Genomic DNA, 26476 nt, shown 5'->3' with positions numbered 1-26476 from the left:
CAGGACAGGGAGGTGCCAAGGGGGGCTGTGGATGCCTCTGCCTGGGGAGATCCCTGGGGAACACATGCAGCTCTGACAAGTTTGTTGCCCTCCTGCCCTTCCTGCTCACTGTCCCCTGCATTGTCTCCATTCAGCAATTATTCCCTTGCTGAGGCCCTGTTCCATGCCAGGAACTCAGCTATAGGCTGGGGGCCAGGCAATAAAAGCAGAATAGTTTCCAGGAACCCTACAGTCGTTCCTGAGGAGCAGAGTTCTAAGGCAATAAACTGTTGCTCTTCAAGGTACAGAGCCTGTATTAAGGGAGATGAGAGGACTTTGCTGGTGGTGCAGTGGTTAAGAATCCGCCTGGGGCCTTCCCTGGTGGCGCAGTGGTTGAGAGTCCGCCTGCCGATGCAGGGGACGCAGGTTCGTGCCCCGGTCCAGGAAGATCCCACATGCCGCGGAGTGGCTGGGCCCGTGAACCATGGCCGCTGGGCCTGCGCGTCCGGAGCCTGTGCTCCGCAACGGGAGAGGCCACAGCAGTGAGAGGCCCGCGTACCGCAAAAAAAAAAAAAAAAAAGAATCCGCCTGCTAATGCAGGGGACACAGGTTCAAGCCCTGGTCCGGGAAGATCCCACATGCTGCGGAGCAACTATGCCGGTGCACCACAACTACTGAGCCTGCGCTCTAGAGCCCGCGACACACAGCTACTGAAGCCCGAGCGCCTAGAGCCCAAGGTCTGCAACAAGAGAAGCCACCGCAATGAGAAGCCTGCGCGTGGCAACGAAGACTAGCCCCCACTAGCCGCAACTAGAGAAAGCCCGCGCGTAGCAATGAAGACCCAACGCAGTCAAAAATAAATAAATAAATAATTTAAAAAAATTTTTTTAAAGGGAGATGAGATTTGGGGCCCAGGACTAGGAGACTTGAATGAGATCACTGCCATTGAGGTATGATAAAGTACCTCCACCTTCGCTCCTCTCATCCCTTACACCGGTGGCCAGATGTTGCTGGGAACTGGGAGTCAGATCAATTTAAGGAAGAACTTTCTGACTCAGAGCTGTCCAAAGATAAAATGAGTGGTGTTGAGGGGTGGCGAGCGCCCGGCCACTGGGATTGTTGGAGAAGAGGCTGGATAGCTACCTGGTGGGATTAACAAGGTCCCTTCCAGACCTAGTAGTCCATGAATCCACAGGGGTCTGGTCCGCTGGCAGTGGCAATTCAGGATGAACTAGTCTGCTCTGCTCTGACCTGTCATGAAGATAATGAGGAGGCCTGATCAAGGAAAGGGTGATGGGAAAGAGCCTGGTGATGAGGCAGTTGGGGACTAAGGGTAGGAGCGGGAGGGGAGGGGTATATACAGCTGCCATAACAAAGTACCACAAACTGGCTGGTTTTAAACAACAGAAATTTAATCTCACAGTCTGGAGACTAAAAGTCCAAAATCAAAATGTCAGCAGGGTTGGTTCCTTCTGAGATGTCGAAAGGAGAGTCTTCTCCATGCTTCTGCCAGCTTTGGGTAGCCCCAGGTGGTCCTTGCCTTGTAGATGCATCACTCCAGTCCCCTGCCTTCACATGGCCTTCTGCTTATAAGGACACCAGTTATGTTGGGTTAGAGGCCTACCCTACTCCAGTACAACCTCATATTAATTTGACAAATTAGATCTGCAATGACTATTTCCAAATAAGTTTACAATCTAAGGTATTGGAAGTTAGGACTTCAATATAACTTAGGGGGACATAATTCAACCCATAACAGGAGGCAACTTGCTTAATTCCTGAGCCCTCCACTTTTCCCACCGGTACAACTCCAGTGGTGGTGCTGCATGGAGAGAGGCTGGGTGGCTGGAGTGGACACCACCCCCTCTGTTGACCTGAGCTTGACTTTAGATACAGCCTAGCCCCCAGAGAGTTCCCAGGACTTCAAACTCCTGCCCTTCCCTAGAACCCACTTCTCCTCACAACAGTCACAGCACCCACCACTGGGAAACACGTGTATCCTGGCACCTTAGAGCCTCAAGGTCTCTTCTCTCTCATCAAGGTTCTCCCGGCTATCTTTCATTCGCACCCAGGCAGAGATAACATGTGGAGAGTGTGTGCTGGAGGGTTTTGTTTTTTTTCTCTTTTGGGACTCATCTTACAAAGACCTAGACAGTCCCCTAGGCTTTTGGCCTGTTTCACCCAGTGTTGGACAGCTGGTTACACTAAGTGTGTCCCCAGGATCTGGGGGGAGAAAGATTATAAACTACAATTCTAGGAACTTCTGCCAGTGATACCTTCCATGAGATTACCAACACAGAGGCAGAATGTGGTAAAATGGGGAAACATCAGACTAGAAGCAGAAGTCTGAACTTCTATGACCACACACTACGGATGGGCCGTGTGACAGTGGTGGTCCCGTCACTTCTCCTCTCCTTCAGCTTTTCCAATGGTAAAAATAAGTTAGACTATTTTAATGCTGATGTTCTATGATTTCATAAAAGTCAGTATTCTATGATCTCACAATAGGTCTCTAAGGACCATTCCAATGCTGATATTTCATGATTTTATAATGGATAGTTAAGCTTTTTATGCTGGTTAAATGGAAGGAAAGAGGAGACATACTTCATTTCTCTGAAAGTCAGTTAATATCTTTGGCGAATGATGTCACCTTTGAGCTTCAATTTTCAGATCTATAAAATACAGAAATAACAATATGAACCTCATGAAATGGTGGGAGCGAGGGTGCTTGGAGAGATGTACAGCTCGGTACAGACTCCAGCCGGAAACCTCTCGGAACGTTTCCTCACCCAGAGCCCCAGCCAAGGCAGGAGAGAGCTCACTGAGAGGGACGGGAAGGGGCGGGGCGAGGAGGTGGACATGGTTCCCGCCCCGCCCCCGCCCCTCCCCAGATATCGCGAGAGGGCGGGCCCGCTTGGGTTAGGCGTCGGCGTCGCTCCGGCGTTAGGCCGGCTTCTCTCCGCGGGCCGCGGATGAAGTGTGGGTAGCCTAGGGTGCTGTAAGGGCCGCCCGGCGCGCTAAGGACCGCTAGCCACGCGGCGTCGGCTGGACGCCAGAGCGTCCGAGTCGTTGTGTCGTGACAACGATTCTGGTGGCTGTCTCCGCGACAGCAGGTGCGGCCGCTTCAGCCCCAGGCGGGCTTGGCGGCTGACTGGCGAGTCTCTGCTCACGCCCAGCCCTTTCCTTCCTGTACCCGGCGCCAAGCAGCGACGCTGAGCCGACCGCCGGAGCGACGGGCAATGGCGGCCTCGACGGCCTCGCACCGGCCCATCAAGGGGATCCTGAAGAACAAGAGCGCTGCGACTTCCTCTGTGGTGGCATCGGCCGAACAGCCCGGCAGGAGTGTCGACGAAGAGCTGAGGTAAGAGCCGCGAGGGACGGCCATCGTCGCCCGGGTCGGCCTGGCCAACCCCTTCTTCCCCGCCTGGGCGGCCTCGCCCTCCCCGCCCCCCGGCACTGTTGCCGACCCCCAGCCCGACCCCGGACACCGAGCGCGGCGGGCGGGCGGGCGGGCGGGGCGGCTGCGTAGATGCGGCCCTTGTGCCGCTCGGGTCTCCCTCCGCCGGCCAGGCTGAGGGGTGGAGTGATTATAAAGAAGACAGGAGCTATGACGTTTGTTGTGTGGGTTTTAAGTATATACGCATATATAATAACTTGAAAACATACACCATGATCTTTGAGCTTCTGGAAATTGGGAATATTAAAGAATCAAATTGAAATTAAAGCTTCACCTGTTAAGCATTTATTATTTCTTCACTTCGTATCGGAGTGTCTTAAATTCAATGAGTAAAGTGTATTTTCTTGGCTTGGGAGCCCTTTAAGGTCTACTCGCAAGCTAATAAGAGACTCCTCCGAAAAAGAGATAATTTCTCCATTTTTCTAATTGCCCTTCTGCCATAGTCGTTCCTTTTTAGGTGAACATTACCACAAGAATCATGCCAGATTCACTCTCTTGGTTCCTGGTTTGTCATTATCTCTGCATTAAAAGAAACCGAAAATTTCCCAGTCTGATCTATATTTAATGGAAAGCTACTTATTGCTAATTATTTTTGCATCTGCAGCGAGAGTTTGAGCGCTTTCTAGTCTTTGTTCCTCTTGAAAGACATATGTAAGCTCAGAACAGTTCAGAAAGTACCAACTTAAAATGATCCCGTGATAACTTAGTTGCTTTTGCATACTCACAAATACATATGTGAAAAGATGTTGACCCATAGCATTGTGTGTGATAGTAAATAATTGGGAACAACCCAAGGTCCCTTAAGAAGGACTGGTGAAATATTAATTATGGTACATTAGTATAATGGGAAAACAGACCAGCCTTTAAAAAGAATGAAATAGATGTTAATGTGCAGAGAAAGATATCCAAGGTGCAGTCCTCAATGGGGAAAAAAAAAGGTGCAAAACCGTATATATAGTGTAAAATACAACACTGGGTTAGAAGTCCTCGGGGGCTTGGGTGTTCTAAGATACTAAACACATAAGGACTCTACATTCTGGAAGTAAGGCCTAAGAAAAGTTGTTGAAATCTGTGAAGTCATAAAGCTAAAATGAGGATGTTCCCGAAAACTTTGAATATTGGAACTAGGGCACACCTGTTCAAAAGGATCATTTTAGGGCTATAAAAGGAACTACAGTTTGGTGATGGTAAATTTATGGGGATTTGTGTTACCTAGAGGAAAACATTAAGTAGGATCACAGCTCAGAATCATGGCCTTTGGGGATTGGAAAGGACCTTAATTTGTCTAGCACCTCTCCTACTCCCACTCTCTTTTGGATGCTTGACTCTCTTACGTTCTCCAACATGCAATTTTCAAACCTCTATTTGGGGTAAGCCGCTTCATATGGGAAGGGGGGGGTGTTGTAATGGGATTAAGAAAATAATCTTACCAGAGCATAGCTATAACAGAAAGACCAAGATAGTCTTAATAACAAAACAAACTATGGAAGGCTTTTATATGATTTCAGGGTGTTCAGCAGCAAGAATGTGGTTCTCACTAGCATTTAAGTTATTTACCTATTCTCCAGTGTGAGCTTCTTTTTGTTTGGCTACCAAGTAGCTTATTACTTTCTTCTGTCTTTTGCTCCTGCTTCTGTTTATTCTCAACTTTGGTCTGCTGTAATTTCTGGTGGCCCCACTCTGTGTGTTGGCCTCTTTATGTAATTGACGGGGGTTTACCTCCAGGTCCTTCTGCCTGGAAAGCCACTATACTAGACTGTCTCACCTACATAGGGCTGCTCCTTCTCTAGGAGCTGCTAACAGGGCAGATTGACTTAAAGGGGGCCTTTTGCAAGGCAGTTGACTTTGACTTATGTAAATTAGGAGGTTATAGTCCTGTCTTCAAAGGCAGTTACCAAGCCCTAATTCATTGAGGTTTATGATGTTTAGCTCTAAGTAGTAAAAGGGGATGGGTTTTTTCATGGTAAGTGTTATTTGACTGGAAGGGAAATAAACTAATTCTATTCGTAATACAGTACACATTATTATTTATGGCACAGCTCATGCAAACAATATTAGTGACTTTATGAGAGCCTCTTTGAACAGAAACAATGAAAGTATAGGTGAACACATTTGAAACAAACTTTTTATAATGTTTAAGTACAACCAGTATTTTCCCTTTCATGTATAAAGGACCGAAATAGCTCTTTCAAGTACAATGCACTTAAAATTCAGAAACTAAAAAGTACGGTGTAATGGTCTAACTTCAAATGTTGGAGCCAGAGTATTAGTAAAATAATCTCATATTAATGTGAAAATGACCGGGGATTTAAGTCAGTTCTCACTGTTCTCAGTAGTGACACTCTATAAAGTCACCACAAACACTGAGTTAGTTAATACTGAACTGTTACTCCTAGGGGGAATACAGACTTAGGTTCCTGTAAGCCTCTGGTCACAACATTTTCATCAACCAATCAGTCCATAACCTTTTAAAATTTCTGTTTCTGTTTAAAGCCACCTAATTTTATACATATTGTTGATTCATCAACATTGAACACATGGCCAATAGCACTATATATAACTCATGCCTGAATGAAGTTTATCTAACACATACTTTCTCCATAAGACACATAACAATCATCTTGGGCTTAGGAGCACTGGACAGCACTTAAGCACAATCTTTGGGAGCCATTTTGAACGGCTAATTCACCAGAAAAGCAAAAAACATGGTACTAAATAGATAAAAAGGACACATTTACAGTAAGAGAGCTGAAGCAAGGTTTAGTCTCAGCTGGGAACATGTGCATCAGACAACTCAAATTTTTCCCTGCTTTATGCATGTCAGAGAGACAGAAATCTCAGGTATTGATTTTGGAGTTACAGATAAATTTTGGCAAGTAGTCAGATTTGCAAATACAGAATCCACGAATAACTTTCATTGGTGCCATTATCATGTGAAGTACAGTGGTAGTTTCCCTTTTCTGCACAAACCACTCCCTACCCCAACGCCATCAGGTTGTGAGAGGGTATAATTTAACAGAACATTTTATTTAACATAAAGAGATGTTACTAAGGGATTTTTTTTTTAAGTCATGAGTTGTGCTATTCCACTGGTCTCTAAACTTTTTGATTGTGCATCATTTTAGTAGGAAAAACTTGAAATATGTTTCAAATATGTTTGTTTATGATTTATATACATATACTACTACCATTAGATAATATCTCAAGATTCAATATATACTTAAAGTGAGGTTTATATACTGCCGTATTTCAAGTAGTCTTTAGGATTTTTTTATATACAGTTCTTGTCCAACCTTTTTGTTTTTTTAATGTCCCAGTGGTGTTATCTTCTTATTCTCTGTACTTTGCATTGGTACTGTTATCTTCAGTGGTTTCTTCAGGTACCATTTGTCAGGTACCACTTTTTGAGGGTTAGTTCAATTAAAACTGGATATAGTCTGTAAATCCACATAATTAGGCATAGATAATGTCAGTATATTGCAGCACCCTGCTCAACTAATTAGAACACCACTGTCATCACTGTGATTGTGGAATTCCCATTCTTTCTGGATGCTTTGAATATAGTGAACAACCTGTGAAGGTCAGACATAACAGATCTAGTAAGTACGTGTGTTTCATCAAAAACAAGACACCATTGATTCTAAGATGTACCATGATTTTAGGTAGCACCAAGAAAGAAAAAATACTGCCAATTTTAAGATGCCATCCATTTTAAGACATATTCTGTTTTCAGAAATATTGAAGTGAGAAAAATGTTCACTTGGAATTGTTGAAAATATTGTGTTACTAAAGCCTATCTTATTAGAAGTGTTAAAGGTTAGTGATTAATATGGGGCCAGATTGCCTGGGTTCAGATCCCCTTTGCTACTTATTAGCTCTGTGACTTACAGTGCGTTATTCATTATATCCCTGCCTAGTTTAATTATTAAATGAGTTACTAAATGTAAAGTGTTTAACCCCGTACCTCACCCTCAAATGTTGGTCTTATTCTATTAGAAATACAGAAATCTAATTTTCCCCACTTTTGGGGTTGTTGTACACAGTATGCTTTGGATTCACTGTGTTCAATTCAAATTCTGTAGTAGTCTTAGGTAATGTAGGCAAATTCTGCTTGGAAAAATTGTGCTTAAATTAATTTCCTTTAATATAATTTTATATAAGCATGCTTCAGCTTTGTCTTTTTCTGCCTATAAAGGGATATGGAATACGGTCAAAGGCCCACTGAGTAAAGTTTTCCAAAAGTGACCTTTTATTTACTAATTGCTTTTATTTTTAAGTCTTAGTTTAATTGTTCAAGCTTCAAAGGCTTGTACTTTGTCAACCTACAGAAGTTGAATCTTCATTTAAGAAAGAACCATTTCTTGAAATGTGGGGTTAAAGTTTAACACATTGAAGCAAAATCCTGCTTCCCACTCCAAACTCAGCTAAAACTGTAAAAACGAGAAGGTCACAAGCAACAAGAAGTATGAGTAGGTCTTTGAGATGGCATCATATGAGCTATCAAAGTGAAAGTGAGAATTGGTGACTTTTTCTGGTGCAGATTTAGGCTGCCGGAAAACCAATCACCCAAGAGGGAGGAGGGAGCTGAAACTAGCAGGTGCTTTCACCCTCACAGCAGATCTTCAGTGTAAGTGGTACTGTGCCTGTTTTTTGTAAGTGGAGATGATGGCCCAAAGAAGGTCACACGAACAGTTTGTGGTAGTATTGGGAATAAACCAAGTTCACTCCTTGGGTTTTGTTACTCAACTGATGTTAATTCTACCAGAATTTAAGAGATGCTAATTTCCATATCCAGTGTCCTCTGCAGACAGTTTCTTCGACTTCATTACTTTCCTCCTAAGAATTTCCAGCATTCTTTGGAGTCTGTTGTTTTATGCCCTTACTGAAAGTTCATGGTTTTGCAAGATAATACCTCCTCTGGATCTTGACAGTTGTAAGGTTCTTTTCCTCTTAGTATTGTGGTGAAGATGTGGAGTGAAGCTTTGGATATATAAAACTTTAATTCTGTTTATAGTAGATAGTAAACTAAATGGCAAGCGAATGGGAAAAATTTAGGTTATATGTAATGTGGTTCTATATAATATAGCTTAAATCTTATATATATCTTGGAGTTATATATAATGTGGTTTAAACCTTCTCATAAATTTGAATGAGTTCTTTACATTTATGTAGATACAAAGAACTCACTCAATGAGAATGTTTCCAGTAAATAGGCAAAGGATGTAAACAATTCACACAAGGAAAGTAAAATAAGCATTTTTTCATATGATTTATTAGGTAATGAGCAGAGAAACATAAAACAGCATTTAAATATCAATTTATACCTCTCAGGTGGCAAAAACACACACAGATACCCAATCCTGGCAAAGTTTTGGCAGTTATTTGGGGACATTACAAATAGTCCTCTTTTAAAAAAAAAAAAGCTATATGGCAACATGGAGTGAACTACAAAGCTCTTGATAAATTTAACCCAGATATGCTTGTCCTAGCAAATTATCCTGAAAAGTCATTGAATACAATATGCACAAATGTTCATTTCTGCTTTACTTTAAGTAGGAAGACACTGGATTCAATCTAAATATCTAATATTAGGTAAATAGTTTGTTATTGAATATTATGCATGTAATATTAAAAAGGTAAAGACTAGAAAATACAAGCAGCTTATGATAAAATACATATACTGATATAGAAGCTATTTTTATATATACTATATGTATACTGTTTTGTCTATTTTTATATATACTAATAGCTTGGGTATTTTTTCGTATATGTTAGAGTGGAAAGAATATACAGAAATCAAAATTGTTAGTGGGTTAAGGTACTAGGATTGTGATTTTTAAATTTTATCCTTAATTTCAAGAAAACATCATTTCTTCTTATATCCTACAGTTCAGTTCTTTTTCTTCTATCATTGTCTCACAGAACAGATTTGCAGGGTGTTTGGGGGTACCTCTGTAACTTCAGAGGGCCATCTTCATTCTTCTAATGATGATAAATTGTCATTTTAATTCAATATTGTTAGCATCACTTAGGAAGTAGCTTGTTTTACTTTGAGATTAGGACACACCTAACAAAGTCATTTTGTATGTGTTTATTTTTTAAATATTTTATTGTAATTTAATACACATACAGAAAAGTGTATTAGATGTAATTTTAAAGCTTAAGGAATAATTATAAAGCAAACACCCCTGTCAAGAAGAAGAATGTTTCCATCACCTCAGAAATGTCTCCTGTCTGGGACTTCCCTGGTGGCCCAGTGTGTGGGACTCCCCGCTCCCAATGCAGGGGGCCCGGGTTCGATCCCTGGTTGGGAACTAGATCCCTCATGCATGACGCAACTAAGATCCGGTGCAGCCAAAATAAATAATAAATAAATAAATATTAAAAAAAAAAAAACAGAAAGAAAAGAAATGTCTCCTGTCCTTTCCAATCACAGTCTCCTCCCCTGTAATATAATCACTATCCTGACTTTTACGGTAATTCCCTAAGTATACATCCCTATACATTTTAGTTTTTGCGTGCTCTTGAACTTTATATAAATAGATATGTGCTAGTTATCTTTTACAATATCTTTAATAGGGAATCTTAATTGGACTGTATTAATACAGGTTTTATGAAACGTTTACCTGTGCTTTTGTGTTTCTGACTCGGACTTAACTCTGGCTTATCATTTCAGAGGCCTTGTCTATCAGGAGGGAACATTGAGTTACCATATAATGGGTCTCCCTTTGTCTATTAATTGAATTGCTTTCTTTACAAAATTAATCTAATTCTCTTAAAATTTGTATATGTCTTTAATTATCCTTCTGATCAGAAGCTTCTTGATCATTTCTGCTGTCTAAAATCTTTAAAGTGTATCTCTCTTCACTGTGAGTTTCCTTATGTAGAATATGACCATGAGAAGACCTAAATCATTTGCTTTCTAAATTTACAGAAATTTGTAGATAATAGAGCTATTTAGCAAAATACAAATCTGAAACTGTAGATTTAGTCAAATAGAAAACTGACTGCTTTTTAGAAAAACTCATTCTGTAGCAGATCATAAATATTTCAAAATCATTTAAATTTTGACTCATGTGGGACAGTGGGAGAAGGCATTCATACATAAGCAATTTAAACATTTTTTCAGAATGCCTTATCGCAAGCCATTCTCACAGTGCTAAGTGAGATATGGTTTCCAGACTTGTAACAAAACTTTAGATTTAAAAATTCCATTTTTTATAATTTCCATGTAGAGTAAATACAGCCCAAGAGAGAATGTTTGTTGGACTTGCCTATAGTAACAGGACTAATGAAGGGTAGGTGGAACTTGAACCTTAAACATCTATCTCACAGTTGTATGTTACTGTTGTTTTTTGCCACAAGACCAACTATTACTCTGATGGTCAGAAACTAGGCATCTAAAGAAATCAATACTATTTTAAAGCAACATCTATATACACAGTCTAGTTCAATCAAGTGTTATATACATACACACACTAGCAACATTTAAGTTTGATTAGTTGAAAATTCAGGTGAGTACCTTGCTGAATGAATAAAAAAGCAGTTTTTTGAAGAAGAAATGTTACTTCTGTGCTTGAAAAATAAATGACCCATTAATTTTTAGCTTCTTATAAACTTAAGATTTTGATTTTTTCATGGTGAAGAAACTTCTGTTTGGTGGGGGGCGGGAATGGGAGTTGTAGTGGCAGTCACCTGTGGAGTATATCTAGGCCAACATTTGCCTCTTGATAAAACTAAGGATAAGTAGGCTTAAAAGGAAGTTGTAGTTAATAACATTTAGTCTGCAATTGAATATTATTCAGCCTTAAAAAGGAAGAAAATTTTGACACATGCCACAACATGGATGGAACCATACAGACATTAAGTGAGATAAGCCATCCACAAAGGACAAATACAGCATCAGTCCACTTATAAGAGGTACCTCGAGTGGTCTTAGAGACAGAAAATGGAATGGTTGTTGTGGCGGGGGTGAGGGGTAGTGTTCAGTGGGTACAGAGTTTCAGCTGGGGAAGATGAAAAAGTTCTAGAGATGGATGGTGGTGATGGTTACACAATAATGTGAATGTACTTAATGTCACAGAACTATTCACTTAAAAATGGTTAAAATGGGGCTTCCCTGGTGGCGCAGTGGTTGAGAGTCCGCCTGCCGATGCAGGGGACACGGGTTCGTGCCCCAGTCCGGGAAGATCCCACATGCCGCGGAGCAGCCGGACCCGTGAGCCATGGCCGCTGAGCCTGCGCGTCCGGAGCCTGTGCTCCGCAACGGGAGAGGCAACAACAGTGAGAGGCCCGCGAATAGCAAAAAAAAAAAAAAATGGTTAAAATGGTGAATTTTATGTTATGTATATTCTACCACAATAAAAATATGAAGGAAAACAGTGATTAGCCTTAAATGAGGACACTGTGGGCCCTTTATGGTAGAAGCAGAAGAACATAAAGTCAGGCTCAACTGCCACGAGTGGGCACATGTAATTTTTAAGGTGACTCAGAACATGGAGAAGAGAATATAATATTAAAATTTTAAAACTATCTTTCTTCAAGAGCAGTTCAAGATCCAGGTATTGGTAGATTTAGGAAAATTGAAAATATCTGCAGTAAAACCTCACCAATGTTGAGCAAATATGGAAAGGATGATTTGAATCTGTGTAAAATCTACATTGATTTTTTTTTAAGGTAGTTTTATTTTTAAGTATATAACCAAGTCACAAATTGTATATGTAACAGATTGTTGGCTGGCACAGAGGTTGTTGATGTCCTTTTAATGAGTAGATAAGGATTTGTAATTAAGGCATTTAATTATTGAGCACCTTAGTAGTTGTACAAATATTTTGTTGAATGGACACTAATGGATGTTCATAAAGCATTTACAAAGCATTTCTAGTTTTCTTAAGTAGATTTATTCCAGGTGATCTGAAACCATTTATCAGCAAATCGTTATATTTCTAAATTTTAAAAAAAACAACTGAGGTATAATTTTATGTGCAATCTAAATCTTTATTAATGGTATCTGAATTTAATGAGGTTTTCTCTGTAGTTTTATGTTATGATTATTTTGATTGTTATAGATACTGCTAAAAAAAATTAGGCCAAGGAAAATATTCTTGTTGTGTTTTTTATCAAACTATTAAAAATATATCGTAGATCCAAAATCCTTAACTACTGAGATCAGGCAATGTGTAAATTCCAGCTTTTGCTGTTACTCTATAGGCCAGATGAAGATTAAACATGTCATAATGTAATCGTTTTTTGAATGTCTGGTGAAGAATCTGTTTACCCCTCCATATCCACAGGTTCTGCATCCTCAGATTCAACCAATCATGGATCAAACATATTCTGGAAAAAAAATTTCCAGAAAGTTTCAGAAACCAAACTTGAATTTGCCATGTGCCAGCAACTATTTGCATTGTATTATATTGTATTTACAACTATTTGCATAGCATTTACATTGTATTAGGCATTATAAGTAATCTAGTAATGGTCTAAAGTATACAGGAGGATGTGCAGAGATTATATACAAATATTACGCCATGTTATAGAAGAGATTTGAGCATCCTTGGATTTTGGTATCTGTGTCAGTCCTGGAAGCAATCCCCTGAGGATACCGAGGGACAACTGTAATGTGTTTTTAATATGTGGGCACTAAGTATTCTGTAAAATATTTACTGACACTTTATTGTAGTTACTTATGGCTTTTACCCAAGTCAGTTTCTGTTCCAAGAAAGTAGATGTAAAAATAGAAGTTAGCAGTCAAATAGAAATTGCAATGTGGGATTTGGATGTTCGTGAATTTTAGATGTGTACATTTTGTATCTTTCACTACATTGAGGAAAATTTTTTTTCTTATTATTGTAGTAAAAAGTCCCAGAAGTGGGATGAAATGAACATCCTGGCGACATATCATCCAGCAGACAAAGACTATGGTTTAATGAAAATAGATGAACCTAGCACTCCTTACCATAGGTAATGTTTTGTACACAGCATTCCTTTTTTGACTTGTTTCCATTTTGCATTTGACATGAGCTTCTGGATAACAGATGATTTGAATCTTTTTTTTTATATTTGTTATATTTGTTACTGGAACACTAATTAATAACTCAACTGCATATTTTTGTGTAATAGTAAAAGTAATATGGAACTTTATGGAATCCATTTTTTACATTATAATTATAGTAGTAAATGTTTATTAATTGCACCTCAGTGGTCCCTAGCTGCTAATGATATATACAAAGTGACTTTTGCCTTCCTTAAAGTCATCTATTTGTAAAGGAAGATGAGAGCTGGGCTTGTTTGCTTCCTAAGTAGGTGTCAGGGGCTTATTCATTCTCTTTGCAGAAAGGGATAACTTCACAGATGGTAACTCTTTTTTAATCCATGCAAAGACAAGTGGACATTACTACTGTTTCATGTCCTTATTTTTGAACTTACATGATATTGTAGTTCATATAATTGCATTGTAATTGTTAGTTTTGAGTCTTCCAGACTCAAATGACTCATTATCATGTTTTTAATGAGTTGTAAAATGATAGTGTATGGCTGTAGTTAGTATGAAGACAAAAATACGGCACCAATAAACATAATGAGATTCTAAATAAGTTAGAAATACCTAATTCAGATCATGCCTAGATTGTATTGAAGAAAATAAAGATTTTCAGGACCGAAATATTTTGTATTTGTCACTGAAGTAAAACAATATAAATCCAGAAGTTACTATTAAAATAGAGTTAAATTCTGTTTTAAATCAATGGATGAAACTTTGGAAGATAAGTTGAGATAACTTGATAATAGCAAAAACAGTAAAAACAAGAATTAACATGATTGTGACAAGGGGAGAAAAATAATGAAATAGGAGGTACAGATACTGAAACTCAGTACTAATAAAGCTTGAGGGAAGAAGTAGACATATCATTTATGAAAGTGATCCTTATTTTTCTCCTAATTACAGGTATATACTTTAAAACGTAAACTAAAACTTCTATTGTACCAGAAGCCAAAGTCAATGCTTTCTTCCTTTTCAATAAAGGTAGTAGACATCCCTTATCTGTGTTGGTTGGAGATAACTATCCTAAAAAAATTAAGATCAAACATTCAAAAATAAATAGCTGTAGCCATTATTTTAAAACTGTTTATATTTAAATAATAAAGATAACCATTTTTCGCAATTATGTGGGGAGCAAATATTTCATTAGAGAGTAGATTGCGTAAGCTAAATAGCTTTTAAACTTCCTGAATTAGGTCTTAGGATCTAATTTTGTTATTTTACCTAACCTGTGTTTGCATAGATCATTTGTGTCTTATCTTCAGGTTGATGTACAAATACATATTCTAAAGCTGGATAGGGTTCTTTTGCATTATTTTTTCCCTGCCACTGGATGGACTAACTGAAGTTTTTTTTTTTCCCCCTCCAGATGATTCGCGTTTTCAGTATTTATTTTTATAGTTGCAGTGGGGTTTTTTTTTGCATGTTTTTTTCTTTTTTTTAAATTATTTGAAGGCTTTTCTTGATTGGTGCTATACTTTTAAATATTTGCATCAAATAGAAACAGTGTAAAATTAAACTTCAAAGATGACAACAGAGCCATAAATACATTGATACTTTTAGTCAATAGAATTATGTTTCTCTACCTTGTTTTCCTGCTTGAAAAATTATAGTTCAGGTATTAATTTATAATGTGCTTATCATCCTAGTATGGTAGGTGATGATGAAGATGCACTGAGTGATTCAGAAACCACTGAAGCCCTGACCCCAGATATCTTAGCTAGGAAGTAAGTATTGATGACTATAAAGCATTTTTCTCATGCTGTTTTTAATTCTGCAGAGTTAAAGGCATTTTACTTTACTTGTACAAGTGTAAATAAAAAGCATGTGCTAAATAAATAAGTTTATCTGGTTTTTTCATAGCAACTTACATAGTCTTATTTCTAGGTTAAAATCAAGGTATGTAGATTGAGAACCAGAAGCTGGTACACAGATTCCCTGTGTCAGTTCCCTGAATGGAGGTTTTTCTGTTTTTGCTTTTTAATATCCTGTCACCTGGGTTTTAAAGATAGAAGTGAGAAAGGCAAAATAAGTTGAATTCCTGGAAAAAAACTCTATTTGCTGTTCATGGGTTTGTCAACTTCCACTCTTCTTGTTTATTGGTTTCTATATACAGTCCCACTCTCTTGCTTTTTATGTTCCTCATCAGGTTATAGCTAGCATATTAATGATCTTTAGATGTTTTTATGAGACTAAAAAGTAGAGTGAGACACTCAACTAATATAAGACTATCACAGTATTGATTTCTTTTTAAATGATTGTTGTATAGATTAACTGCTGCTGCTGAAAGCTCAGAGCCAAAGTGTCGAGTTCGTGAACAAGAAAGCAGTGAAGATGAGGATAGTGACCTCTCACCTGAAGAACGAGGTAGTTTCTTTCTTTTACTGCTTTTAGCATTGCTAATAATTTTTGCTAAGATAAATACATTATATAGAAGACTGTCAAATGGTTTTCCTTTTTAGGAAGTGGATGGTGGGAGATTAAGGAGCAACATTTTTATAATTCAGATTCTACTTGTGTGGGTTTACTGTATGACAGCTCCACACCCCCCCCCATTTCAAGAAAATATTACTGTCTGTAAAGGGATTAACATGTGTTCCTTTCTTTGTACTTTTTGTTCCTTTCTTTGTACCAAGCATCTATACCAGGTAGATGCTCAGTAAATATTTATTAAATTAATACATTTAGGATCATTGAGTGTTTGGATGATCTTAAAGTGGATAGCAGTAAGAGCTAATTTCTCAATTGCTTGTGCTTTTTCTGTATTAAGGCAGTGGTGAAGCTTACCAAATGAATCAAGATGGTCAGACTTGGAATAAAGATTTTTGTTAGGTCCCATTGAACAGAAAGAACAGAAGTGTCACAGGAAAGGAGATAAAGATAGCCCTCTCAACAAGGATGAAAGAGGCTCTTTTAGCCCACACAGTACATACACAGTTAAGGCATTGCTACCTATTCATTGTTCCTGTTTTTACAAGTAATAGTTCTTATCTGTGGAGGTAAGGAAAGATGGAAAATATTTCACTTTGTTGCTTTTTGTAATTTTGAAGGATGTGAATGTATAATCACAGGAACTGAAAATTGCTTATATAGTTTATTTTCAATTATTTTTTAATAATTTATTTTTAATTTAATTTATTTATCTGACTGCGTTGGGTCTTCATTGCTGCACGTGGGCTTTCTCTAGTTGCGGCGAGTGGGGGCTACTCTTCGTTGCGATGCGCAGGCTTCTCATTGTAGTGGCTTCTCATTGCGGAGCACGGGCTCTAGGCACGCGGGCTTCAACAGTTGTGGCTCACGGGCTCAGTAGTTGTGGCTCACGGGCTCGAGAGCGCAGGCTCAGTAGTTGTGGTGCACGGGCTTAGTTGCTTCGCGGCATGTGGGATCTTCCCAGACCAGAGATTGAACCCGTGTCCCCTGCATTGGCAGGCGGATTCTTAACCACTGCACTACCAGGGAAGTCCCTTCAATTATTTTTAAAAGGGAAGACCAAGCCTATGTATGTAGGAAAAAAGATGCAAGAAAAACACACACCCTCACAAAAAAGAAAAAAGAAATCGAGTAGTTTGTTTACTTGAAGGCTTGAAATGCAGAAACTACCTGTACTGTAAAGAAGTTTAGAAACTTAGGAACTACGATTCTGAATATTTGCTAGTTAACTGTCAGGATCTTTGTCATGTGTAGCTGTAAAGGTACAATTTGCTATTCCCTCCTATCATCTTTAGAATGTAGTGTATTGAACAAAACTATGATAGTTTGAGTACTATACAAGAAAGAAATATAACATATAGCATAATCTCAAATTGTATTATATTATCTATCCTCAGTGACTTCCTGATTTATTTTCCCAAAATATACCCCAAAGGCCTTTGAAACGGTTTCAGATAGAAATTGTTCCTAGAGTTTGTTGATTCCTTATTCTCTGAAAACGTGATCTATTGAGAACAGGGAATTTTTTATTAACCTCTATTGTCAGTTTCATTAAGGGATTTTCCCTCAAATTGTAGTTCCAGGAGTTAGCCAGCAGGGGGAACCATTTCACTAGTTACAGTTTCACAAGTTCAAGTTCCCAGTAGTAAGAATTACTGATACAGATGTTTATTGCTTTTAAATAAATTACATGTCTGAACATCCTTGTTTATTAAAGAAATTCTTAGAAAATTTTATTTTGGGGACTTCCCTGGTGGCGCAGTGGTTGAGAGTCCGCCTGCCGGTGCAGGGGACACGGGTTCGTGCCCTGGTCCGGGAAGATCCCACATGCTGCGGAGCGGCTAGGCCCGTGAGCCATGGTTGCTGAGCCTGCGAGTCCGGAGCCTGTGCTCCGCAACAGGAGATGCCGCAACAGGAGAGGCCACAACAGTGAGAGGCCCGCATACCGCAAAAAAAAAAAAAAAAAGAAGAAAAGAAAAAGAAAATTTTATCTTGTAACTAGTAACATAACAATTAAAATATTGGCTGTGGAGTCAGATAGATCTAAGTTTGTACTCTAGGTATGTCACTTACCTAATTTGCCTAATTTCTCTGACCCTCAGTTTCCTCATTTCTAAATGGGGGGGCTATAAAAATATTTGGAGTCATTTTTGAGTATTAAATGAGATAAAGAATTTAAGACACTTAGCACTGATTCTGGCATATTGTAAGTACTCAGTAAATATTAACTTTTAATAACTTAAAATAATCGGTATATTCTCCATTATATTATTTTTAAAAATAGCCAAAGAAAGTATAAAAAGGATAATTTACTTGTCAAGTTCACATGGATAGTTGATTATTATTAGAGCTGGGCCTGAAACCTGAAAATTTTTGTACTCTTTGGCATTATGTTGCTCTGCCATACAAAGATTATAAGTAAAATTAATATTCAAAGAAGGTTGAGACCACTTATGTTAGCTTTCTACAAAATAAATACATAAATTATATAATAAATTTTGAGTATTGCAAAACTAAAATATATAACAAGCAAAACTGAGTTTAATATCTCTTAGAATTAAAAAGAAATCATCTTCTTAGACTATTAGTATAATTGACAAAAGAAAAATACCATAAGATCAACTCTTAGGAATAAGAAACTACAAATTAAAACAGCGTCATGGTGCCTTTCTTTCCTTTCAGATCAACAAAAATTAAAAAGAATGACAATATCCCTTTTGGTGTGAATGTGGAGAAATAAGTTATTCATATACAATTGGTGGGTGTGAAAAATGGTTTGGCTTTTCTGGACGGCGATATGGCAACATATGAGCCAAAAGCTTTAAAAGAAAATGACACCCTTTGCTCTAGCAATTCAGTTTCCCAGGCTTTATTTCAATGTTTCTCAAACATTTTTTACCAAGTGCCACTCAGTATACATGTAAACATAAAATTATAAAAATTAAAATTTCACAAAACATTACTTAACCTTTACTATATGTGATATGTTCTATCCAGTTTATTCTGTTTTGTTTCATTTTTTTAAAATGCTGGTTATAACTTACTAAAGGATTATAAGGCACAGTTTAAAAAAACACTAACTAGGGCTTCTCTGGTGGCGCAGTGGTTGAGAGTCTGCCTGCCGATGCAGGGAACACGGGTTCATGCCTGGGTCTGGGAAGATCCCACATGCCGCGGAGCGGCTGGCCCCGTGAGCCATGGCCGCTGAGCCTGCGCGTCCGGAGCCTGTGCTCCGCAACAGGAGAGGCCACAACAGTGAGAGGCCTACGTACCGCAAAAAAAACACAAAAAAAACGAAAAAAAAACACTAACTAATGTTGAGAAAATAATAGAACAGATGCACAAATATGTAAGTTGAACCTTGAACAACATGGGTTTGAACTGTGCAGGTCCACTTATACTAAATACCTACTACACTACTACACAGTCTGCGGTTGGTTGAATCCACAGATGCGGAACTGTGAACATGAAGGGCGAACTGTAAAGTTATATGTGGATTTCAACTGTGAGGAGAGTAGGCACTCCTAATCCCCACGTTGTTCAAGGGTCAACTGTATATTACATCATAAAAAACAATGAAAATACAAAGGGGGAAATCAGAAACCTTTGACCAAGTTAGGGGATTAAATTATAACTCACTACTTTATAACCTTTTAAAAATTATGTAGATCTGCTATGTACGTGGCAGAATTTTACTCTATCTTCATATACTTTATTGTCTAAACTCTGGATTATTTTAAGAGTAAAAGGGTCACTAATACAGCTCCATCAGACAATAGGCATAAACTGAGACTTCCTGGGACGTTGTCATTCTAACTATACAGTAAGTGAGAAAACAGCATATACATACAACAAGGTATGATTCATTTTTATAAAAAATACATTTTTAGAAAAAAGTTGAGTCATAAAATATGATAATTTCTGAGTGTGGAGATTGAGTGATTTTTAAGTTTCTAGCTTTTTTTTAAACTTTGTAAGTTCTTTTAAGTTGCATGAAAAAGAACATGTGTTACTTTGTACTGAGAAAAAGTCTTACCTTTTTAGTAAATGTATCTGGTATTGGAGGCAATTAGAATCATTTTTTGTTGTTTTTTAATCTTGGCCTTTACATCATCTGAAACTCATCACTAAAAATTTAGTCATGAGGATTTAGTCTTTTATTGATTTTTTAAAAAATTTTTACTTTCTTCTACAATATGGTACTCAAAGAGTAAAACAAATCACAAAAGTAACTTAGAGAAGGAGAAAGATGGCTGGTAAGATCTTGGTAGTTTGCAACAAATGTTTATGGGATGATGATATGGATGTTGATCTCGGAACTTTCCTTCTCCCAGCCCAAATAGAGGCTGAAAAGTGACTGATCAGTAGTGACAACTGTAAATGCCAGTGTTTAGAACATAAATAAGTATAGATAATAAAAACTTAAAGGGAGGGACTTCCCTGGCGGTCCAGTGGTTAAGACTCCGCGCTTCCACTGCAGGGGATGTGGGTTTGATAGAGGGAATTAGGGGACATAGAGAAAGTACTTTGAATAGCCTTATTCTGAGAGATTTCTCTTATGCCTTTTTGGCATTAAAATATTTTTATGAATACCATAATAAACCTATGGTGAATGAGTTTTAATGCTCTTGACAAAATAAACAGTTGGCAATTTTATGTCGACTCCTTTTTTGTTTTTCAATTTACTGGTCTAAGAAATTCTAAAATCTTATAATATTTCTTAAAGTTGATCTTTAAAGTGCTATATATTGATAAAATATGGTCAGTTGTGTTGATTTACAGCTATTTTTGTTTCTGTGGTGAAGACTATAAATAAAGAATAGTCTAGAATCACTTTACTGTTCCTAATAACACATTTTTCTTAAAATTACTCTGGGAATGAGGTTATGTTTTTAGGCCAGCAATGTTTGTTTTTTTTTCCTCTCCCCGTCCCTTCTTCCCTCCCTCCCTCCCTCTTTAGAGCCAGCAATGTTTTAAATCATGGCGATTTCTTAATGGATAATAAGAATTTTTTAAAGGAATTTTTTCTGAATTATAAAAATAGAAAACTTGAAAACATTAAAATTACCCCATAGTTCCTTGACCCAGAATTAATGGTTGTTAATTGCCGAGTCTTATTTTGTGTGTGTGTGCACATGTGCATGCACGCAGGCTTTGTACATAGTATGTATATGGTATTATAGTTTTCCTTTTTTCCCATTCATCTCTATCTGGAGAATTTTCCTATATCTTTAAATTTCCTTCACAAATATAACTACTAATGGCTCTTACTCTTAGTCTCCCATTAAGATGTACTTGAAGCATCTAAGGCAAAGGTTGGTAAACTTTTTCTATAAACGGCCAGACAGTAAATATTTTAGGTTTTGAGGGCCATATGGTCTCTATTGCAACTACTCAACTCTGCCATTGAGTACAAAAGCAGTTTTAAGCATTACAAAAGCAAATGAGTGTGACTGTGTTCCATAACACTTTACTTACCAAATAGACACAGGCTGTAGTTTGCCAGTCTTTGAGCTAAAGACACCTACTTTTTTGTATCTTGTAGAAAAAAAGCGACAGTTTGAAATGAAAAGGAAGCTTCACTACAATGAAGGACTGAATATTAAATTAGCTAGACAATTAATTTCAAAAGACCTACGTGATGAGGAGGAGGATGAAGAAATGTCAGAGACTGCAGCTGGAGAAAGCATGAATACAGAAGAATCAAATCAAGGTTAGGTGTTTTGAAAATATCACTGAGACACTTGTGGTCCTTTGTACCTAAATAATATACTTTATTTTGCTCGCAACTTTGAAGAACCTCAGAAAATTTTTCTAAAATTCACTTTTTATGCCAAAAGTTTAGAAAATTTCAACCCCTGTTGGTCAGTTTCAAAATAATGTTTTTATGCTCAGAGTTGATTTAAGCCCATATGTTATGTTATATGTCTTATGTTGTTTGGTCTACTTGGCTTTAAGCAATGATGTTTGTCTTCATATTAAGCTATACTTTGTTTTTAATGGTTCAGATCATATTTTGTCTGTCGTAACAATGTCAATTAAGGTTTAAACTTTTTAAAGAAACGTGTTTTTAACATGGAAGATTTGTTTTAACATCCCTTCAGGCATAAAGTATGTCATGGCTTTCCAGTGTTGATTCTTTTGACTGTTGGGTCAACAAATTATTTGGCTGATTTTTGTTTGTTTTAAGTCTCAGACAAGCAGCCACTGCAGCCTACCGACTCTCGATCAGTCATAGAAAATTGATTTTATTTATTTATTTTTCATAAACTGTTATTCTGGCATTCAACAAAGGTGAATCTTCTATACCATTAATGCAGATTTTGTGCCCATCTACCTACTCTTTGTGCTGCAAACTGGTGCTTTTGAGTGGAGATGTAACTTACTTTTTTTTTTTTTTAACATCTTTATTGGGGTATAATTGCTTTACAATGGTGTGTTAGTTTCTGCTTTATAACAAAGTGAATCAGTTATACATATACATATGTTCCCATATCTCTTCCCTCTTGCATCTCCCTCCCTCCCACCCTCCCTAGTAACTTACTTTTATATGTTGTGCCTTGGATGATTAAGTCTCAGGAAAGTAAATAATTATTATATTATTGTTTTGGTGAGCACATATGAAATATAAGTGATTCTATGGTAGAACCTGATGACTGTGCTCATTATAATAGCAGGATGACAATATTTTTTTGTTATTCCATGTTACGCTTTTGCGTTTCAGTTTGTTTCATACAGCATTTTCTTTCCATTTTATTCACCATAGTCTGTTTAACTTGAACAAACTTTATCTTGAGTAATTATTGTTGTATGTCTCTCTCTTCTCTCTCTTTAAATTTATTATCCATTTTTAGGTGACCTATCTCCTAGTTGGTCTTTGTTTCCCTGTTACCTATATCTTGGTGATTTCTTTTTATGTATTCAATGCAGATGTTTCTGGGTTATAACTTTTCATCAGTTTCTTCTCAGACTTTCAGTATCTATTTGTAGCGACTCTAACAAAGCGTTGGGAATACCCTTCATTTGCCAATGGAAATTTGTACCAGCACCACTATGCCAAATATTAAAGGGATTTGTTTTTTAAGCCACAGCTTTTGAAAAATAAATCTGACCTTTTGTCTGTCTCTGCTTCTAAAACATTGGATTTCACAGATTTAACACATAAATACATTTTTTTCGTTTAAGTGTAATAGATGATTAAAATTTGTATTAACGCCGATTTTTCTTCAGTGGAGATGAAGTACTCCTTGCATAGGAGTATATACTGCTTCGCTTCAAAAACGTCCACAAAGATAGAAAAGACTACATAATAAGGCATAGAGAAGAAAGTTCATTATTTATTTTCTGTTCTTGGGCCCTTAAAAAAATTTTACCAGCTTTTAAAATCTCCAAGGATCTATGGCACCCATTACTTTTTTATCATTTTCCTTCTTTTCCCCCTCTTCTACACTCCTGCCCATCCCCAGCTGTTTTATTACTGTTTTTATAAAAAGAAATGTGGCATGTTTAGACTCTCAGGAAATTTTTTTATCATTTTTATATCATAAACACAAATCTTTTATAGTTCTGGATATTTGAGTTGTAATAAACTCTTAGCTATCCACCTGTGATTTAGTCACAAAAGTGTTCAACCTGAAACCTGTTTGTCCTGTCATTTAAATAGATACACCTGTTCTGCTCTTTATATTATTTACGGGGTATACAGATTCTTTCATACCATACTGATCAGTCTGCATGAAATATATCTTACTTGTTTTTTAGATCTTTCTATTTGTTTATCATACGTAGCAGTGGAAGGAAACTTTAGCTCAGGTAGTTCCAAGTTTGGCAATACTCAACAAACAAATTATGTTGCTGTTTTTTCTTTTATCATTGCAGGATCTACTACATGTGACCAACTGCAAAACAAATCACAGAGCTCATAGAAGGGATTCGTTCAGCACAGTAATTGTCAGATACAAACCGTTACTATAACATACTGCTTCTTGTTCTCTACAATTCATGACTTAAGTACCAAAATGCGTACCAGTTATTATATATTGCCAAGAATTAAATAACTTTAGAGACTAAATAGACTGAAAATGCCTAATTGATACATATATTCTTGTGCCTAGTACTTCACCACAAATACAGCATAATGTCATCAGTCCAAAACTACATTACTTTTGTAAGAACACTGGTTAATTTGTATAAGATATATAGCTTTTTATGCTTTAGAAGTTAATATCTTTTGGGGAGGGAGAAGGGATCTAATTTATTTTCTTCACTTCTAGATGTGATAGCTCTTATAAAAATTAGGTTTTTTAAAAATCAAAATCCAATTGGAACAACAGATCATACAGGCTGATAAATATTCAGTCTGAAAAGTATTTTAACATGCATCTTCAACTTGTCTGTTTAATTGAAAAGAATTATAAGAGTTACTGTTGCATTTTCTGGTATACTACCTTTAAAATTCCTGTTGAGTTTCTTTTATGTTTACAAGGAAAGGATTAAACTTTTTCTCATCAAAATTAGCTTTTTCCACAAATAAATTATCAGGTTAAACTTGCACTAACGTCTGCTCTGACTTTTTTTTTGTACTCTCGATGGGCAGACTTCAGATCAGTTTTTTAAATAAATATAATTCTAATATAGTCTCAGCATTCCCTTTATCTACTTGTCTTAACTTCCTACCTTTGTTTCTTACTCCTTTCCACGCATATGCACAGAATCCTTTACCTTTATAAAGGATCATAAAGATTGTCGTGACATTAGGAACTTTTCCTTTTCTCACATATTCTGTCATTTGCTGCAACAATGAAAATCTTATTTTGACTATCAATGCCTATTAGTTCTTCTAATACGTGGAGAAAATAGATTGAATAGCAGCAGTACTATAGACAGGAAATACAATTCAACTGCAGAATTTCTACACCTCTGTGATTTACAGCTTGCTAATTAAAGTGCTATTATTAGTTTATTGTTTGACTTAATTAGACCTTAGAAAACAACTAACTGAGGCTTTTGGGGGTTTTTTTTGCATGATGAGAGAATTGTGTGTAACCAGTGATATGATGATAGTTCCTGAATGTATAGACAGAAGTAAATCTGAACACTTTTTAAATTTAAAAACCTTAAATAGTTCCTGCTTTAAGGGAATATCATAATGTATACTATGACAAATGTACTTTATTCTTCTAACACAGTAAGATTTGGACTTCTTCCCTGAAATGAAGTGCAGTTCCTGTGTATCTTAGTTTAGTGATGGTTTCATTTCTAGTCAATTATTTGTATCTTAATTTTTTGTTAGTACCAAAGGAATCCATTATATGAACAGACCTTTAAAATAATTTCTGTATACTGTATGTATGTATGAATTGCCTTTTATTGAACAGCTTTTCTTCCACTTGCAAGTTTATAGAAATATCAATATGTCAAAATAAATAAGAAGTGGGAGAATTCTTTGCTGTTAGAAGAATGTTTTTATTAATTTGAATGTCTTTTTTTTTAATGGAATCCAATCAGTACTTTTGAACTGCAGGTATAGTGTTCTAACTAAAACATATTAGCTAGTAATACTACTGATTTATAAACAATGTTTATCTCTACTTTCTGAATTTAGAATGTTGAGGTATTCTTACCTGTTTAAACCTGTTTGGGGGTATTTAAGCTTATACATATGTGTGTACATATGTTCATGCGCACAGACCTCTGTTTTTGGTTTTCTCATTTCGAGTCCTTAGAAAGTATCCACATGCTCTTTATTTGTAGAAATAGCTGCTATACAGTGAAGAAAAGGTAAGACCTTTAACAACTGATCCTTTTGGTGTTTTCTACAAACTATTTCTTGAAACTTAAATCACAGGCAAACTTGCATTTCTGGTTTCAGGAAGTAGATAGTTATGTAAGAGGAATAAGACATGGCAAATAGCATGCCCAGTAGGATTTTAGGTAGTCAAATGTGACTGAGTAAAACTGTTCATCGTCATGAATTCCTAATTGACACAGTATTGAACTATACAAAAAATGGACCTTCATAACTCAAGTTAGATTTTCCTTTGGAGAAAGTTATCTGTCAGTGTTCAGTTCTAGCCAAAGTAGATTTTACTTTCAATTTTTTAATCAATATCTCTTCTCTGCTTAACTCCTCTGATGTCATCTTTTCTGTTTATTTTTCAGTCTGAAATTCAGCAATGATGCTCTTTAAAATCTGAGACATATAATGGTATAAATGGATTGTTAAAAATAACTTTAAATTGAAGATTAAAGCAAAGTGCCATTTTTCCCTAGACTTCCGTTTTGTTTACATTTTTTCCTCTTAAATTAGTACACCGAACATATTGTAATAAAATACAGTATATGACGATTGTGTGTGGTTTTTATTTTCTTGTTACCCAGCTATCGTGTTCCATTGGCTAAATGTTCTGGATACCAGGAGAGGGTCTTGAACTACACTGTGACAGAGTAGTTTGTTTAGTTGCCCAGCATTGTGCTAGGTGTCCAATATATAATTCTCAAAACAACCACGCAGAACAGGTATCTTATCAGCACTTTATAAGTGAGGAAAATGCTCTTGGCCAAATTCTTCA

The 26476-nt window shown here is 37.0% G+C and overlaps 1 protein-coding gene, 1 long non-coding RNA gene and 1 pseudogene across 2 annotated transcripts; 2 read left to right on the top strand and 1 right to left on the bottom strand.

Moving 5' to 3' along the window:
* Positions 1–1376: 1376 nt before the first annotated feature.
* Positions 1377–2848, bottom strand: LOC137225065 (uncharacterized). Its single transcript, XR_010943671.1, has 3 exons — positions 2769–2848; positions 2584–2651; positions 1377–1562 (listed from the first exon to the last, which is right to left on the bottom strand). It is a non-coding gene; the product is annotated as an uncharacterized lncRNA (long non-coding RNA).
* Positions 2849–2949: 101 nt separating this feature from the next.
* Positions 2950–26253, top strand: PPP1R2 (protein phosphatase 1 regulatory inhibitor subunit 2). Its single transcript, XM_067738488.1, has 6 exons — positions 2950–3340; positions 13292–13399; positions 15125–15202; positions 15745–15842; positions 21451–21618; positions 23784–26253. Exons 1-6 carry the CDS (start codon positions 3219–3221, stop codon positions 23828–23830), a joined length of 621 nt encoding a protein of 206 aa, XP_067594589.1. The 5' UTR covers positions 2950–3218; the 3' UTR covers positions 23831–26253.
* Positions 16333–16449, top strand: LOC137225634 (U6atac minor spliceosomal RNA; annotated as a pseudogene).
* Positions 26254–26476: the final 223 nt, after the last annotated feature.

Source organism: Pseudorca crassidens, chromosome 5 (genome assembly GCF_039906515.1).
Source record: "Pseudorca crassidens isolate mPseCra1 chromosome 5, mPseCra1.hap1, whole genome shotgun sequence".
Lineage (NCBI taxonomy): Eukaryota > Metazoa > Chordata > Mammalia > Artiodactyla > Delphinidae > Pseudorca > Pseudorca crassidens.
This window is presented reverse-complemented; position numbering and strand designations above follow the sequence as displayed.